The following is an 18,354-nucleotide window of genomic DNA, read 5'->3' on the forward strand; positions in this document are numbered from 1 at the left end:
AAGGAGAAACAGACCCAGCTGTAGGAATGCCCTGTACCTCTGGTCCTTGTCCTTCCTCTTCAGCCACAGACACCCAGAGTGAGTTGTCTGACAAGCTCAGTGGTCTCACCTGCCCCACCCTTCCCTCCTTCCTCTCCTAGGTGTTTGTCCTCCCCCTGCAGGGTGACTGGGTTGAACAGAGCAGGAAGTTCTCAACTGTGGCTGTGGGGCTGCCAAGGGAGGATTTAATTTGCTGGCCTGTTGACAAGTTTAGTTGCTCATTTGCAGTTCCCTTTTTTGGGGGGGTGTTGCAGTTGAGCAGATCTGGGGGTTTTCAGTCTTGCAGGGATGTGGGGTTGCAGTCTGCTGTGGCCACAGATATAGAACAGCTCTTACAGGGGTTTGGAGTCAGGTTGCCTGTTCCTCAAAGCCTGTGGCTGTGTATCCGCTGCCCTTCTTCAACCCAGCAGTGACTGTTAGCCCAGTGTGACTAAGCTTTTGCTGACCTACACCATCATCTCAGTTATCAGTCAGCTTTCCTGCCTATGAGGGCTGGCAGCCTGGCTCCCTCTGGGCTCCTGCCACATGTGTCACCTCTGGACAAATGTGAAGCCACATTTGCTCTGGATCAAACCGAGCTGAGGACACAGATGGGCAGACCTGAACTGGGAAATGAGAGCTCAGCACTAATGGAGAGCGATCCAGGCAGGCAAGGAGCTGTGGAAAAGGCAGGGGAAAAGCAAGGAGCCAAGTGCCAGTCCCCTGGCCAGGGGAGGGAGTTCAGTACCAGGAGTGGGGACATGATGTAAGCAGGAGGCCAGAAGGTGTGGTTTGGTGGCCTTTGTGATTACTCACTGCTGTTGCTGTTAAACAGCAAATTTTTGACCTTGTAGGACAACTGTCACTTGTCACACAGCCCAAAAGGGGTCCCCTGAACCTGTCTGTCCCCCTGGAGCTTCTGGCACTCCTCTGGATCCCAGCTGAGTAGGCTGCACAGCATGTCTCCAGGCACAGGCCGTAGCTCTGAGCCAACAAGGAAGTTCATTCTGTACCCTTAAAACTCACTCATCAAGGAAGGGAAAGCCCTAACCTGTGCTTCTCTGGAAAGGGTAGGGCCCCAGAGGTAAACTCCCCTACTTCAGAGTAATTCCCTGGGACCAGACAGAAGAGTGAAGGTGCCAGTCTGAGGTCAAAAGTGGCAGCAGAGATGTGGCCCCACTACAGAGGTCACCCTGAAGGGAAATTCCTCTTCAAGAGCTGTGGCTCGCTGTGCCCAGGGGTGGGTGAGGAGGAGTCTGTGTTGACTGTAACTGTCCATTTTTTCAAGTGCAAACATGGATCATGTGTCTCTGGTCATCAGCTGTTTTCCAGCATTGATCTCTCTCAAGACACTTGACACAGCTTCTGCCATCACTGCTGCAACACACTGCAGGTCCCCAAAGATGCAAGATAATCAGGAAAGTCCCCAAAACTTGCCACAGCTGGGAACTGGAACTATTCCAGTTCCTAATCATTGGGGCAGGTGCCAAGAGTGGTTCAAAGCAACCTCCCCAGATCCTGCAGTCACCTGGCACCCAGGGCAGAGAGGCAGCATTATGTGGTGCCTTAGTGACAGCTGGCATTTCGTGACAAGTCCCTGCTCCCAAGCATGAAAGAGAGCAGACAGCAAGGGGGGGGCTGAGCGCATCCCCTGCGGGGGCCCAGGCTGCCTTGGCTGGTGGCCAGGGCTGATAAGCAGCTGTCTGACCTTGGGCTGTTGTGAAAGGAGCTCACTTGGCGCAGATGCTGGCAGGAGCCTCAGCAGGGGCTCCCTGCTTCCCCCTGGGCGCAGCACTGGAGCTGAGGCCCTGGCTCTTTGTTCCTGCTGGGCTGTGCTGCTCCACAGTCCCTGTTGGTGCAGCCCATGGACATGGATACAAGGCCTGACCCCGACCTGCCTCTTCACAGGGTGCTGTGGGGGAGGGCAGTGGTTCACAAGGACCTGTGGAAGGACAGCTGGGCTACCTCCTTGGTATGAGCACAAGAAACAGCCCAGTTCACTTAGGGCTGCCTGCAATCTGTGGGCAACGGAGCAGTCAATACTGCATGATCTAACACTCCTGCAAACAGACTGAAACAGGCAAGAAATGGAAAAGTCAAGGATGGGGAAAAGCCATCCCTGAAGTTGAAAATGGAGCCTACTTCTCTTTATCTAGTGAGGCTGTACCACGCTGTAACCCTGTGTGTAGACTTCACTAGCCTCAAAGAGGTGGAAAAATTATAGGACTCTGAAGAAGGGAAATTGTTGCCCCTCTTTCTCGTGCCCCTCCCGTTCCTCTTCCTGATGCACAAACTGAAGGTCTTTCTCTCTCCAAAGCCATGCTCGGTGGCAGGGGTGTTCTCAGAGAATGCTGTGGCCTTGGTGCCACACTGTGCCACCCCTGGACGCGGGTGGCAATGTCACTACGAAGGCTGGAACTCTTGGGACTACTCTGTATTTTACTGCTTTTCCACAGCGTTTCCGAGGATCGGTGATACTTCCCTGGTAGCTGTGGGTTTTAAAACCACCCGCTCTGAGCATTTCACTGATCGAAGCCCCCTTCCGAGCAGGCCCGGGCCGACTCCCCCGGGCCGGCCTCGCGCGGGGAGATGCCCGCGCGGGGCAGCGGCGGGCGGCGGCTCGGGGCGGCTCGGAGGCGGGTCGGAGGCGGCTCGGGGCGGCTCGGGGCGGCTCGGAGGCGGCTCGGGGCGGCTCGGGGCGGCTCGGAGGCGGCTCGGGGCGGCTCGGGGCGGCTCGGAGGCGGCTCGGGGCGGCTCGGGGCGGGTCGGAGGCGGCTCGGGGCGGGTCGGAGGCGGGTCGGAGGCGGCTCGGGGCGGGTCGGAGGCGGGTCGGAGGCGGGTCGGAGGCGGGTCGGAGGCGGCTCGGGGCGGCTCGGAGGCGGCTCGGGGCGGCTCGGAGGCGGCTCGGGGCGGCTCGGAGGCGGCTCGGGGCGGGCGGAGCGCGGCGGCGGGAGCAGGGTCGGTGCTCTCCGGCAGTGCGCACCATGGCGGCGGCGGGAGCAGGCGGGCGCGCGGCGTGGCTGGAGAAGCTGTCGGCGAGGCCCCTGGGCGCGGCGGAGCCGCTGTCGCTGGGCTCGCTGCGGGGCAAGGTGCTGCTGGTGGTCAATGTGGCGTCGCTCTGAGGCACGACCACGCGCGACTTCCTGCAGCTCAACGAGCTGCAGCAGCGCTACGGCCCCCGGGGGCTCCAGGTCCTCGGCTTCCCCTGCAACCAGTTCGGTCACCAGGTAGGGAGGGTGGCGGGGCCGGGGAGCGGGGCCGGGGAGCCGCCCGCCCCGGCCTGGCTTTCACGGGCCGCGCTCGGGGCGGGTTTACCTTTTATTCCTTAGGAAAACGGCACCAACGATGAGATCCTTCCCATGCTCGAGCACGTTCGTCCTGGCAACGGGTACAAGCCCAATTTCATCATGTTCGAGAAGTGCGAGGTGAACGGGAAGGATGCGCACCCCCTCTTCACCTTCCTGAAAGAGGCGCTGCCCTTCCCGCACGACGACCCCTCCTCGCTGATGACCAACCCGCAGTACATCATCTGGTCCCCGGTGTGCCGCAATGACATCGCCTGGAACTTCGAGAAGTTCCTCATTGGCCCCGACGGTGTGCCCTTCAAACGCTACAGCCGGCGTTTTGAAACCATCAAGATCCAGGATGACATTGAGATGCTTCTGCAGAAGGTTGCCTAGAAAGTTCTCTGCCCTTTGCCCTTGCCGTGCACCTGGCTGTTTTTCTTTCAGGGAGCTGCTGCTTTGGCAGAAATCCCAATGTCTCGTGCAGATTTTGCTTGTGATGGTGCATCTTCCAAATCCTTGAAGTGTGCTTGATGTTTTCAAAAGTTGCACGGGAATGTTTGGGAAGGTATGCTAGGGCAAGCAGCTGTAAGTCTCAGTAGTTCACTGTGATTCTCTGAATAAAAAAATACGTACTCTCTTTAAGGCTGTGGCTTGATAAATCTGGGCGAGTTGGGTAAAATGTGGTGGGTCTGTTACCTGCTCCTCAGCCCACGTGGGCGCTCACAGGGGCAGACTTGGAGCACTCGAGCATGGCCGTACAGTCAGGCTGAACTAAACTGAGGGCATGACTGCAAGCTGAATCAATACAGTGTCCTGCCCCACGTGTAACAAGCCTGGCAGAGCGGGAGGCTGGCAGGAACAAACAGACCTTGCTCCACTGCTCACTGGACCTCCCTTAAGGCTTCCACGCAGAGGGAACACACTGGCACGTGGCCAGGGGGTGATTTTACACTGGCTGAATTCCCAGTGTGGCTACCAGCAACAAGCCACAACAGGCTAATAACTGCTAGGGCAGGGAGATGAGCGATTCTGCAGCCTGGGGGGACCTAGACCAGGAGCAGCACCCACTGTCCCTCCCCTTGTCCCACAGCCACTGCCCCCTCACTGGCTCTACCCCATTTTGCATCAGTGGTGGCCCAGCACAGTACCTCACGTGCTTGCCCAGTCCTCCATGAGACCTGAAGCACCTTTGTGCATCCCCAGCACCTCACAATGCAGGGAATCATGTGACAAACCAGTTTGTTCATGTTCCCAGTGCAATACTACCCCATTCACCCACTTGGCCCATGGGAACTGTGCCTTGCCTCAGTGTCCTTGTTTCCCTTTGGACACGGGAATTGCATATGACATTCCCAAGTGCAAATGTGCCAGGAAATATTTCCTTTTTTTTTCACTTCTTCCATAACAGTTTTGTGACTCCTGCCAACCATGAAGCTGAGAAGAACTTAATGAGAAATTGCTACAATTATACCCAATGATCTTGGAGGTCTTTCCTAATCTTAATGATTCTGTGATTCAGTAATAATTCTGACATATCGGCCCTGCTCAGTAATCCTGGTTTTACAGGCTGCTGCTAAACGACTGGAATTATGATTAGTTTCCCATGGGGAATCATGAGCCTGTGCCAAATTTCACCTGCCATCTTTCTGCCCAGTCACTCAACTCCTTCTACAGGAAAATTTTCACTCCTTCAATTGCTCTGTGAGCACATTTTCATTGCAAGCCACTCCTCACAAGGCCTTGTAGCACTGTGTATAAACTTGGTGTGGGACTGAGGAGTCCTAACCCAGACTAAAAACTTGGGCTCTCCAAGGGAAGGCATAACACTTTCAAGCATTCATGCACTGTTTTCATAATAAAAACACTCAGGATTTAGGGGTTTGGTAGGTTTTTTCCCTTGTTTATAGCTTTTCACTTCACAAATTCACAGTGGCTTTGCTACTGTACCTATATCCAAGGATCCCTCAAGGTTAGGAGAGACTGAGTAAACCTTCCAACCAGCACCACCCTGCTTGCTGCTACCCCTGAGTCATTGAGCTTTGAACTCAGATTGCACAATCCTCACCGGGGGATTTCTTAAATTCCAGAACAGCTTCATAGAAAAAACAGGATGTTTTCAGCAGCTATTGAAGCTTTGCAGCAGATGATGCATGGTGTAGGGGATTATTTTTTCAGTTAGTTCTACTTCCCTCATTAAAGCAGGATTTCGAAATAGGTGGAGAGTACAGGGGATCATGAGCAGCAGAAACCTAGGGTACTGAAAATCTTTCTCAACGTGAGCTCTGGCACTTCCTCATTCCTGACTCAACAAGCCTGAGTGTTTGAGTGGGGCCTCCTCTTTTCCTAACCAGCCTCTGGCTCTGGCCAAGGCCCACAGCTACAGGGAGCGGAGCCCAACACCTGCTGCAGCTCCATTATGCCAAAAAAGGTCTCTCGCCAAGCCTGCTGGTCAGAAAGGCACCCTGCACTGTGCTTATTCTGTGCCTATGGCCAAGGGATTTCTTTACCTTCTGACTGCTGGGGCTGTGCTAGCAGAAAAACAAAGCAACAGGTTCAGAACAGCTCCAGCTATGCCAGAAGCAGTACAGTGACATGATTCCAGGACAAAAATGAGCCATGCCAGCAGGAAAACGAACACTCCTAGTGTAAGCACACCAACAGGAACTCTGCAGCGTGGCTGAAAGCTGCCCAGCCTTGTTATTTTCCCAGTCTCATTTCAGCATTCCCTGGAGCAGCTGGCTCTGGGGTCCAGTGGGCTGCAGCAGAGGGCCCTGGCTGGAGCTCCCTGGCAGTGACAGGGACAGTGGAGCATGGTCCTCACACAGGATCTCACACCCAGACCTTGACTGGTGCTGTGATGAGAGGAGGTGAACATTTCACCACAGGCAGCAGCTCTGTGCTGAGGGGAGGCATGAAGAATCCCAGGCAATTCCTCAGGGATTATAAATCAACCCATTTCTATTTCTGTAATTCCAGAGAGAAACAGACTGACTCAGAGGGCACCCTTAAAATAAATACTACTTTAGCACAATTGTCTGCTCCTGTGGCATGAGGATGTTGTCCTTTCAACATCTCCCGTCTGTCACATATACACTCCTACACTACATTTTAATTGCAAACACTTAATCCCTCTGTTAGTGTTCCTGTTTTTCCATTCTTCTGCACATCAAAGTTTTGTATATTCTCTCTTTCCTAGAAAGTGTTTGTCCCCTACTTGTCCCCCCTCCCAGTGATTCTTCCCCCCATTAGCTGCTGATATTTGCCGCCAACTTCTTAAATACTTAAACAAGTTCAAATATTTGAAGCTGTCAGGAGTGTTAACTAGTTCCAAGAAAAATTATCCTTCCTGGCCCTTTCTCCCTCTCTCAGATTGCCTAGTGTTCTGCCCACCAAACCCTGGGCTATCTGCTGAAATCCTGGCTGATGAGATGTGGTGTTCAGAAGTGTGTACTCAACAGAAGTGCCATCAGCCCGAGTCTGAGATCTTACTCAGCCTGTACAAATTTCTTTCAGCTATTTAAATTCCCTTTCTCCTTGGCAGCTTTCAGCCACAGTGTTTGATCATTGCCATCATAATGCAGGCTGGGAACACCTGCCTCCAGTCCTGTGGTACTTGAGGGGGCTTTTGCTGCTGTCAGTGCCACTTTCACACCCATCGTGATGAGCTGGAGATCAGGGCAGAAGTCAACGGCTGACAGGAAAGTGCTTGAGGAGCCAGGAGAACACAGACACCTCTGTCTACAGTGAAACTGGAACAATGTAATTTTCTTGCACTGAATCAGAAAGAGCTGAATGAAACCATTTAATTGTTTACCACACTTTCCATGAGGAGTCAGTAATTCATTAGCAGAGTGAGGTCAGCCACACAAGCACTATCTCAGAATAGCTGACTCATTTTAAAAACACACCCAGCCTTGCCATAATAGGGTGTGTTAGAGACCGAAGGGGCCCCGCCCTCTGAGAAAAACGGCAGTAACAAAACTCTTACTGGAAGGAGAAAATGGTCCTTTCAGTGTTAACTGAATGGACTTGCCCTGCTGTCAGGAAGATAAAAGGCTTTTATCACGTTACCCTGGTTGCTGCAGCAGTGCCAGGCTGGCAGAGCCCACCTGCCCATGGTGCTGCCAGAACGCTCCTGGCACAGGCAGTCACAGCGCAGTCACAGCACCCCTGCCTTTCTTTTTCACATAAGGGAAAGGGATTTCTTTGGTGCATCCGTTTAAGGCAGATTTTTTAAATTCTTCCCAAGACGCCTCCTTCTCAAGGACAGGCTCCCTGAGCAGCACAGGACATGCCATTCGAGGGATCAATGCCTGAATCTCCCGGAGCAGTTCTCTCCTGAAACCGTACCCAAACTCCTGGGCACGGTCGGTCACACACACCCGTTCTCCCGTTCATTCCCGTGACAGAACTGAATTCCATCGCCCTCATCGGTGTGCTCCACGTGAGAAATGGAGCGTCTAAAACTGAAACCACAGTCCAACCAAATGCTTCTGCCACCTGTTTTGTCAGAGAGAAAAATAGAATCTTTATGAAGAACTAAAGGTTTCAGCTTGGGTTCGATCTTCATTGAGCCATAATTCGGGGAGGAGATTCTTGCTGAGAAAGTGAAGTACACAGTGTCCGAAGCCCGGAGCAGCGGGCTGGCAGCAGCCACCCAGGGCAGGTTTGGGGAAGGCTGGGCCGGTGCCGCTGCAGAAGCGGAAGGGAGCAGAGTGTTCGCAGAAATGTGCTATCTGAGGACTCAGAGAGGCCGGCCCGGGAGCCCTCTCGACCACGAAGCCCCCTTAGGGACGAGGTCCCGCTCCCCGGGCTCCCCCTGCAGCCCCGTAGGGACGCTCAGCGCAGCACACGCCCCACGCCCTAAGCGCCCTCACGGTGCCGCCGCAAGATGGCGGCCGCCGCCATAGCGCGCGCGGCCCCGCCCACCCCGTCACGGGGCGCGCGCGGGCGGGTCCCTCCCACTCGCCCAGCGCGTGCCCGCCCGCGCGCTCCGACCTCCGCCCGCGCCGGGTCTCGCGCACGGACATGGCGGCGGCCGCGGCCGGCGGGCAGCGGGCCCGGCCGGGCCCGGCGGAGCAGCGCGCCGAACTGGGGCCGCTCCTGGCCACGGCCCTCCGGCCCGGCGAGTCCTGGTGAGCACCCCCGCGCCTCCCCTCCCTCCCCGACCCCCTCCCCCGCGGGCGGCGGGGCCTGCGGGCCGGGCCCCGCCGCCGCTGAGGGGCCGCGCCGGGCGGTGCCGTGTGTTGCAGGTACCTGGTGGAGAGCCGGTGGTTCAAGCAGTGGAAGAAGTATGTGGGCTTCGACAGCTGGGACATGTTCGGCGCCGGCGATCCCAACCTCTTCCCGGGCCCCGTCGACAACGCGGGCCTGTTCCCGGGGCCCATCGACAACTCGGGCCTGTTCGGCGGTGAGTGCTGCGGGCAGCGGGGCCGGGCTCGGGGCCGGGCTCGGGCTCGGGCTCGGGCTCGGCCGGGGAACTTCCCCGCGCTGCTTTCGCTTTCGAAGCCGGCTGCTGGAGAGGGCGCGCGGCCGCACCGCCCTGAACGTGAGGGGACTGGCCGGGCTCTGCCTCCCTGGGAGCGCTGGTGCTCCTTGGTGTCCTGGCAGTACGTGTGTGTCTGGAGAAGAAAAGATGCTGTTTGATGCCCTGCTCTCTGCCTCCTGTCTCCCTTTTAGATCCACAAACTCAGAGTTTGAAAGAACACCTCATTGATGAGCTGGATTACGTGCTGGTGCCCACCGAAGCCTGGAACAAGCTAGTGGCGTGGTATGGCTGTATAGATGGGCAGCAGCCTATTGTGAGGAAAGTAAGTACGGCTGAATCAACTTCTCCTCCTCTTGGTTTTGTTTTTTTTATCTCCATCAAACTTAAACGGTTTATTTTGCCAGATGTCAGCTAAGACAGGATTCTCGGTAGCTCTTTGGAGATGATAACGTGATGTCTTTTTGCTTTGTCTGAAAGAACAACTTGCCTGTATTTCAGCCAAAATGCCTGAATGTTCAGGGGTTCTGAGTTGATGGTTTATTTGGGGCAAGAACGCTGAACCTTGTTCAGGTTATGATTCTTTGGACTAGTACAGTGCTTTTATATTGCATGGAATAGTTTGTACTTTGTGGACAAGTGTAAGTTGTTGGTCAAACTAGTTTATCTTCCAGGACATGAGTCTTTTAGTACAGATGGATTAGGGGCTTTCTCTGGAGTGTAAGGTGATTCTTATTTTCTCTTCCAAAATTGTGTGATTCTAAAATCTTTATAAAGAGACGGATATATGGTTTTGTTGTGTAAGTCATATTTTTGGTTGATAAATGCAGTCAGGTATGCATTCTGAATATATAACCTGTTCTGGAAGGTGAAATTGGCAAGTGTTTGTTTTTGTTTTCTTTGAGGTTTTTTTTTTTTTTTTTGGTTGGTGTGTTTTTTGGAATGTGTGTAAGTAAAAGGTTTTTTGTTTTTATTTTAGTTTTAGCCAATTGTACTGACTAAATTGAGCAATACCAGCCTGTGGGGTTCATTAAAAAACTAATCACTACACCAAGTGTTGTTATAATGTACAGAATTAACATCACTTATGTTTAAGCAGCACTGTGTTGTAAGTAAGGGTTACTTCAAGGTGTGCAAGACCTAGCAAAGTGTGGCACCAGAAGGGAAGTAAGGTCAAGAAGTGCTGGAACGTTGTCATTCAGTGTGGGCTAGAAATTGCATGTAGTAAGAAATTCTGATGTGTTCAGGACTGGTGAGTTAACTCAGGATCACCCGGTTACCTCAGGTTCACTCAGCTGAGTAGACAGAACTCCCGTGGAAGCAAGAAGTAGGAGAGGAGAAAATAATTACAGCCTGTAAAGGAGATGTGGTTTTAGAGAAACATGTAAGATCTTGAGGAATTGCAAGTCTGTGCTGTGAGGGACAACTGGTAGTGTTAGTGATCAGTACTGCTCCAAGTGAGGGAGCTTTCCTTCCTGAGCTGGCTGATTGCTTTCACAAAACCTGGCATGTTACTGCACACTCCTTCTTCTGAAAATTTTGAAAGTTGACAAGAGATTTGGGAGCTATTGGGGAAACACTTGGGCTTAACTGCATGAGCCTTCTTTTGTTGGGGTATCTGATGCTGCTTTCAGTGATGCAGTAACCAAGGGGGTAGAGCTCAGAGCTTGTGCTGGTTTACAGACCTAACATGCCAGATTATTCTGGGTCTAGTTAAGAGTAAATTTTTCAAGGTTTGAATTGCAGTGAAACTGTCAGTCTCTGTTGTTAACATGGTAACTGAAGGGGGGTTTTATATGTAAGAAGATGCTAAAATATAGCAGAATAGTAGGTTTGTGGGATGCAACAGCCTCTTACAAAAATCCAGTAGGTCAGTGAGACATAGAAGCTGCACTGCTGCACCTGAGTAGGATGTGGGCAGGATCTGGTTACAGTGTTCCCCAGATAGCATTAGAAGTCAAGCACTTAAACTTGTGGTCCTTGAGTGCTTTAAGACTTTCCCTAAAGATGGGTCAGCTGTAATTCATGCATTAAAATATCCATAAAAGTAGGATCTGGGAAGTGTTTTTCAGGCATCTTTATGGTTTTAAAAGATATTTCTTCCATCTCTGTGTTTGATGATCAGAGCCAAGTACAGGAGGATTAGACTAGATTTATTTGTGGTTCAGGTTTCTTTTGATACGTCTCCAACCATATTTTTGGGCAGTAATCTATAGAGTCCTACGGGAAGGTTTATTATTGTGCTTCCTCAGCAGCTGATTTGTGCTGAGATTGCTGTCCAGTGGCATGACATGAGTTATACTTTGGCAGAGAACAAGGAAGCTGGTCAGATGCAATTTAAAAGACATCTGCAGGTGATTAGGGACTCCATTCCTCCATCATAATGGACACAATGATCTGATCAGGAACTTCTTGGAAAAAGTTCTTTTTATTTCTGAACATGGCTCTTATTTGTTTCTAACTGCAGAATACTGGAGAACAGGAAGTCATGTTTAGTGACATTTATTCTGAAAAATAAAAGGAAAATTTTTGACTTGGTTTCTTTTCTTAAAAAGAAGTCTGCTCTGCTTTTCAAGAAGCTGTTTAAACAGGGAGCTTTACTTTCTGTTGTAACAGCAAAGTACTGAAGATCTTTCCAAATGTGTTTGTTAATTATTTACCTTTAAAGCACCTTGCTTATCTAATACAACCTTCTAAAACCAACAGTCCTCAGAAGATGGAAGCGTAATTTAGTGGAATTATCACTATAAGTCTAGGTCTTAATTCTTTGTTCCTTTCCAAAGCTGGGTAGTTTTTTCTGTAATATGTTAGGTGTAGATCTGGTGTCACATGAATAGAACGGAATATTTCAATTGGAAGGGACTTAATAATCTGGTCCAACTGCCTGACCAATTCAGGTCTGACTGAAAGTTAAAGCAAATTAAGGGCATTGTCCAAATGCCTCTCACTGTTACTCTTAAAGATTATACCAGCTTTTTCAATGAAATATGGTCTCAGTTTCAGAGGCTTTGTAGCTGCCAAGCACTCTGGAGAGAATCGAGATGGTGGGTTTTCTTTTTTTTCTTACTCTTCCTGTTAAATTGCAGTTGTCTCATAACTGGCCTGTGAAATGTGCTTTTCTTTCTGGCATAATGTATTTTATGATCTGTAGGTGAAGAATGGTGTCCAGTTTTATGGAAGATTTTTTAAAAATATGCTGGAAGCTAGTGACATGAGTAAATGTACCTATTGGAATATTCTCTCAAATGCAAAATTGATTTGAAAAGTACTCTGAAATAAAGCAATGTCATCAAAACAACTTCAGAGGTACTTTTCTGTTCTTGCTAGGAGAGAGTAATGCGGCAGGTTCTGTGTTCCATGCAGAAAAATAATTAATGCTTTGGTTTGCTCTCTTCTGGTAGAAGAGATTTTGCTCCAGTGTTCCAGCCTAGTTTAATTCTTTTATAAATCTTAACCAAAGACTAGAGGCAAAAGGTAATTTTCTTCTAGAATATTTTGTGTTATCAAGTATTTTTCATGAGTAGTTGGCTGTCACTGTCAGTTCAGCTGTGATGATGGACCTCTGGAACTGCACTGTGGAATGAAAGCACTGTGGTTTCCCATGTTAAAAACCAAACAAAACCCCCCAAACAAGCTGGTGACGTCAGTGTTCAGTTTATGTCTTGACTCTCAATGCTCCAAGAGGCTCACAGTATTTAGAACTGTGTACTTCAGAGGAGTGCTGAGTTTTGCAGCTTTGTGTTGCTTTGTTCCCTGTGTGCAGGTGGTGGAGTACGGGCTGTTTGTGAAGCACTATAAGGTTGAGGTTTATCTCCTGGAGCTGAAGCTGTGCGAGAGCAGTGATCCCGACAATGTCATCAGCTGCCACTTCAGCAAGGCAGATACTGTTGGTAAGTAGTTCTCTGATGAAGCTGTGCTCTGAGGCTGTCTCAGGAGATAATCTGTGCCCTCCAGAACCTCCATACTAGAGCAAATCTGACTTTCTCTCTCTCTCTCTCTCTCTCTCATTGCTATATTTTTCACATGTAAAAATGCTGAATGTCAGCCGTCCTGTATCTACATTACTAAACTGAAGAAAACATCTGTCGTGGTATGACACTGGCCAAATGCCAGGCACCCTCAAAAACTGCTCATTTACCCTCCCCTGCCACAGCTGGGCAGAGGAGAGAAGAAGATTAACGAAGGGTTAATGAGTTGAGATAAGGACCAAGAGAAAACACTGTAAGGGCAAAACAGGCTCAGCTTAGAGGTATAAAGTGAGTTTATTACTAACAGAATCAGAGGAGGATAATGAGAAGTAAAAATAAGCCCTTAAAAACACCTTGTCTTCCCCCAGCCCCTCCCTCCTTCCCATCGACAGGACATGGGGGTTTGGTCAGTTCATCATCTGAAGTTTTCTTCCACTGCTCCAGGAGAGGAACCCTTCCCCTGTGAGGCCCTGGGGTCCTTCCCACAGGAGACAGTTCTCTGTGAACTTCTTTGGCATGGTCCACTCTCATGAGCAGCAGTCCTCCCAAAACTGCTGTGACGTGGGTCTCTTCCCACAGGGTGCAGTCCTCCAAGGACAGGCTGCTCCAGCCTGGAAGCAGGGCCCTCTCTCTCCACTGGGTGTTCCACTGGATCACAGCCTCCTCTAGGCATGGTGGGTGGATCTCTGCATCCCCCGTAGATCCCCATGGGCTGTGGGTGGATCTCTGCATCCCCCGTGGATCCCCACAGGCTGTGGGTGGATCTCTGCATCCCCTGTGGATCCCCAGGGGCTGCAGGGGCACAGCTGCTTCACCATGGTCTCACCATGGTCTGCAGAGGAATCTCAGCTCCAGCACCTGCAGCACCTCCTCCCCCTCCTGTGCCACTGACTCTGGTGTTGCCATGTTGTTTCCCTCACATGTTCTCACCTCCTCCTCTTCTCTGACTAGGAAACAACTGTGCGCAGTTTATTTTGATTTTCTTCTTAAATATGTAATCACAGATGTTACCACCCTCTGTAATTGGCCCAGCCTTGGCCAGCAGCATGTCCATCTTCAGAGCCATCAGGGATTGGCTCTGCTGGGCATGGTGGAAGCTTCCAGCAGCTTCCCACAGGAGCCACCTCTGTGGACGCCCCCCCCCCCCATTACCAAAGAGCAGGCCATACAAAACCAACACAGCGTCTTTATGGGCAACTTGACATAGTAACTGAAAACTGGAACCTGTGTTTTTAGATGAAGAGAAGTTGGCCTTTGGGCAGAAAGTTCTCAAAGTGTTCTGCATATTATTGGTTTGAGGGCTTGACAGGCAAATACATGACTGAAAACAGAAGTTTTTCATATTTTCAGACTTAATATTAGATAAACTACATGAGCAGTTAAAACTTCCATAATGTTTTTTACCTGAAGGATCTTGAAGGATAAGTGATGTACCGCCTTGCTGAATTAATATCTCAGTGTTTTTTCAAAAGCACTCATGTTTTAGGAATTTTGGTGTTTTCTCTTTCTCCTGAACAGCTACCATCGAGAAAGAAATGAGAAAACTATTCAATATCCCAGCTGAGAAGGAAACCAGGCTATGGAACAGGTATATGAGCAACACTTACGAGCAGCTCAGCAAGCTGGATAGCACAGTGCAAGATGCAGGGCTCTATCAGGGTCAGGTAAGGGGTATAACTTTTTTTTTTTTTGTTTCATGTAGTGCTTTTGCTGATGTGTATTTTTTTTTCACTTGCTTTTATGTACTTTGAGCAAACATTGACAACGGGATTTGCTAATGCTTTTGTAAAATGTGTAACAGACTTGCAGTTACCTTTATTACCTGCATCTCTTTCAGGTTGTTTTAATAGAAGTGAAAAATGAAGATGGCACGTGGCCTGGACAGCATTGCCTGGCAAAGTAAGCAAGCATGTTCTAAAGGTTTCTGTTATTTTGTGCAGCTTGTTTGCTAGGCTTTAGTGACCACATGTTCTCTGTGAAAGCCTGGTTATCACTGGCTGTTGTGGCTTGCCTTGTTTTGGTTATTTTGATGGAGAGAAAATCTCAAATATAAATATTCTTCAGTAGTTCTGCTGCTGGTTTCTTTTCTTAGCAAGAGTGTTTTAAAGCCTGTTTCAAACAGGTTGTATAAGGATTAAATAGCTTAGAGCTTCTGTAGTGCTTAGGAGGCAAAAGTGCTATTTGCATTTGAACTAGTCTGCTTTAAAAGCCACCTCTGCACACTGCATAGTGAAACAATCTGTCCTTTGCTGTTGTAGAACAGAAAGGATCTTAGAGTGTATTCCCAAACCTGCCAGGAGTGAATGCTCTGAGTTCTGATAGTTCCCCCTTAAAAAAGAGTATAGAAATAGCTGACCAACACCCCTCCACCCCCCCACAAGAGACAATTACAGAAGCCTGTAAAAGTGACACAGATTCTCTCAGTGCTGTCTGATTTAGAGAAGAGATGGGTAATTGCAGGGCTTGGTGAAATATTATGTGTATAGAGTGAATGGTGTAGAATGGAAGTTGCTTGCAGTGATAAGGAACTGCTCATATTAAGTCCTGCTGCAGAAAGTAGAATTTGATGACTTCCCCTCTGATGCCTACTTGGTTCCATCCCAGGGGCCACCAGACTTTATACTGATAAAGAAAATGCTTTTCTGTACAATACAGTCCACTTACAGAACTTGATGCCAAGTGATCTCATTTGGAATCAAGATACACTAGTGTTATACTTGAGGAGTCGATTAGATAGGTCAATAAAACCTCTTTTGAAACAGTACTTTGAGAGATCATACTTACTACAGTGAACTTTCTGTAGGATTGTCATGTGAAAAGCAACTTAAACATTCATATCATGTACCTGGTTGACAGTCAGTATGGGAGAGGCAGCTGTGCAAGACCAGGTCATAACCTTTTGTTTCTACATAAAGCAAAGCTAAAAAAGAGCTGTGTAGCATTCTCAGGCCACAGAGTAGTCCTTTGTCAGCAGCTAGTTTGATATGTAAAGGCTTTGATTTAACCTCTAGTGATAGATAAATGGAAGTGGGTATTGCTATGTAGGTTACTATTTTTGAATAACATAAAAATATTTACTTATTATAGCATGAAACTTGTGAAATTGACTTGATGCTGATAGTGGTGGCTGAAAGAAGTGTATTAAGTGATACAAGGATTATATGCTCTTTTGTACTTTGTCTTGTGCTTCATCCTATCTCAGGCAAAATTTTGCTTCAGTGTTCTGTTTCTCAGCTCCAGAAAATACATGGGGAACTTAATATTTGGAGGGTTTTTTTTTTTTCTGGGCTGCATCAGTTTATTACTGTAAGCTTATGAGGGAGTTTTTTCTGAATTTAGAGTTTTGATGACATCAGCCAAACAGGATGTAGAGCTCTCTGCTGTTGATAGAGAAATGGTGAGCACCTGCATCACTGTCCAAGTGCCAAAAGATGTTCTGGCAAGCTGGGAGTTTATATCCTTCCTACTCAGTGTGTGTGTGCAAAGTGACCAGGGCTGGGTGGTTCTGTGTCATCAGGATTTTTCCCCGCCATTTGCTGCTTGTCAGAGACACTGGCACCCTACCAGAGGAAATAGCTTTTCCACAGGTTTGGCAGCTGTCCTTGTGTTTCCCCAGCCATCAATGTGGCTGACATTTGACAGGAAAAATGCTCTTAAACTCCACAGCAGTCCTTGAGTGGTATATTCAGCCTATGCTTGGCCTCTGCTGTTTGTTAGTTTGCTGCTCTCTAAAGAACAAAATGCTTTCTTCTTACTGTACTTTGAAACTGCTTTTACTTCTAGACAAAGTTTCATAAGAGAGAATGGATTATACTTATTCTAGGGATTTCAAAATTAGAGGCATACTTTGTTTCTGAAGGGAGATTATATCAATGACTCTGTGGAATTTAGTACTCTTAAATTGTTACTTACAAGACTCCCAAAATAAAGTCCTGGACTAGCAGAATTCCATTTCAGCCCTAGCACACCTTTTTTTTTTCAACCTGGATATAATTTTCTTAGCGAAGGCAAACAAGAAGTTGTGTTAGTTTGTGAAAAATAACACCTTTTCTGTCAGGTATTGTACTTCAAAACTGAAGTGAAGTTGTATTTAGTGTCTACCTGGTAGCTATCTCTCTCCCTTTGCAATATGCAGCAGTAAAATACCTTTTGGTTCTTTGGTTGGAGCTAGAATTTTCCTGCTGTTTCCTCTTCCAGCTCTTCTGTTTACTCATGGCACTGTGTGTTGACACTGTGTGATTTCAGAGGACCCCTTCAGCAACTGGGCTAAATATTTTGTGTGCAGATCTTTATTCCCTGTTTTTGAAGTGCTTGAGTTTGCAGCAGATGACAGGCTTGCAGAGGAGCCCTGAGGATGTAGCATAAGTTAAGGAGGCTTTTACATGTCAGAACTTTCTAAATGAGCATCCATTACCGCCTTTGCTTTGTCAATTGAACAAAATCCCAGCTAATCTGTCTCTGACAAAAGCTTTTTGTCACAAAATTACTATTTTATTATTGGTTGTGTAAAGGAGGAGGACTGTCTCTACTCTGTGCTCTGAAGGTGGCCTCAGTTGAATTGAAACACTTTTTCTATCTGTGCCTTTCAACCAGTTGAAAGTCTTCTACAATATTTTTTCAAGTTGTTTAGTTTACGAGTTTTTTTTTTTTTTGCTTAACAACCATTGGACTCAGAGTGATTTGATTTTGTCCTGTAAGTCTCTAGATTTCTCCTCACTTGCCATTTGTATTGGTTTTTGACAGTTTTTGTAGCAAGACAAAACAGCTGTCTTTCCCTGCAGATGGGGACTATGTGCTTCAGTGTTGTGAAGATGAAGTTGTGTTTCAGTGGTAACCCACTGAGTAGGCCAGAACATTTTGCAAAGTTCAAAGTCACAAATTTCAAAGATGAAATAATTTTGTTCTCTTCCTTCAGAGCAAGGTCTTGGGACCTCAGTTTCTGAGGGAGCAGAAGTCACATACTGTGAGAGAGATGGCAATAGAGGGGGCAGGTGCTTTTGACCAGTTTAAGTCTGCACATTCCACAGAAACCCTTTTTGTGGCATTGGGGATAAATATTTGGCATCCTGGTCTTCTGTTGTCACTGTGTGGAAATGAGGCAGTGCTGAGAGCCTGCAGTACTGTGGGGTCACTAACAACGGCTTTCGAGGCTTAAAGTGGGAAGCTTTCAGAGAAAAATGTTTTTCTTAGCTGGTCTCTGTGCCCTTCACCTGGAATCAATGGCTGCCTTTGTGAGCATCTTGTGAAATAAGGAGAAGCAGCTGTCCTTAGGAAATCCTTTCTTCAGTAGTTACACATAGATGAGTAATTTCTAAAATGTAGGGATATGTAGAATTCTTTATCTTCCCAAATATATTTGGTTTCTGTTCTTTTAATCTCACATGGAAAGCTCTTAACCTCTCTTGTTGTTTTGTTAATTGCATGAACCTTTCCAATTTTCTAGCTGGAACTTGCTCAAGATCCTGGATGACTTTGTGGGTAGACTTTTCCCCACTCTGTGATTTGTGTCTTGCCTTTGCTTTCTGATCTGTTTTTTATTTTCCTTTGTAATTCTTAGCTTTGTTTTTGTTTGTGTAGGATGCTGTTGAAGTACTTG

At 48.4% G+C, this 18,354-nt stretch overlaps 2 protein-coding genes across 4 annotated transcripts in view; both read left to right on the plus strand.

The window, feature by feature from the left end:
* Positions 1 to 2,960: 2,960 nt before the first annotated feature.
* GPX1 (glutathione peroxidase 1) lies at positions 2,961 to 4,576 on the plus strand. Its single transcript, XM_068201761.1, has 2 exons — positions 2,961 to 3,245; positions 3,348 to 4,576. The coding sequence occupies exons 1-2, from the start codon at positions 3,003 to 3,005 to the stop codon at positions 3,696 to 3,698; spliced, it is 594 nt and encodes a 197-aa protein (XP_068057862.1). The 5' UTR covers positions 2,961 to 3,002; the 3' UTR covers positions 3,699 to 4,576.
* Positions 4,577 to 8,279: 3,703 nt separating this feature from the next.
* Positions 8,280 to 18,354, plus strand: part of USP4 (ubiquitin specific peptidase 4) — a 32,140-nt gene continuing 22,065 nt past the window's right edge. For 2 of the 3 annotated variants that reach the window (XM_068201755.1, XM_068201756.1), the window contains exons 1-6: positions 8,280 to 8,440; positions 8,558 to 8,715; positions 8,985 to 9,115; positions 12,554 to 12,680; positions 14,277 to 14,422; positions 14,596 to 14,657. In XM_068201755.1, the coding sequence (XP_068057856.1) occupies positions 8,334 to 8,440; positions 8,558 to 8,715; positions 8,985 to 9,115; positions 12,554 to 12,680; positions 14,277 to 14,422; positions 14,596 to 14,657 (731 nt within the window). In that variant the 5' untranslated portion in view covers positions 8,280 to 8,333. Of the gene's footprint in view, positions 8,441 to 8,557; positions 8,716 to 8,984; positions 9,116 to 11,066; positions 11,145 to 12,553; positions 12,681 to 14,276; positions 14,423 to 14,595; positions 14,658 to 18,354 lie in introns of those variants that run through there. The other variant, XM_068201757.1, reaches the window with a different exon arrangement.

The sequence above is a fragment of the Anomalospiza imberbis genome, chromosome 11 (genome assembly GCF_031753505.1).
Source record: "Anomalospiza imberbis isolate Cuckoo-Finch-1a 21T00152 chromosome 11, ASM3175350v1, whole genome shotgun sequence".
Classification (NCBI taxonomy): domain Eukaryota; kingdom Metazoa; phylum Chordata; class Aves; order Passeriformes; family Viduidae; genus Anomalospiza; species Anomalospiza imberbis.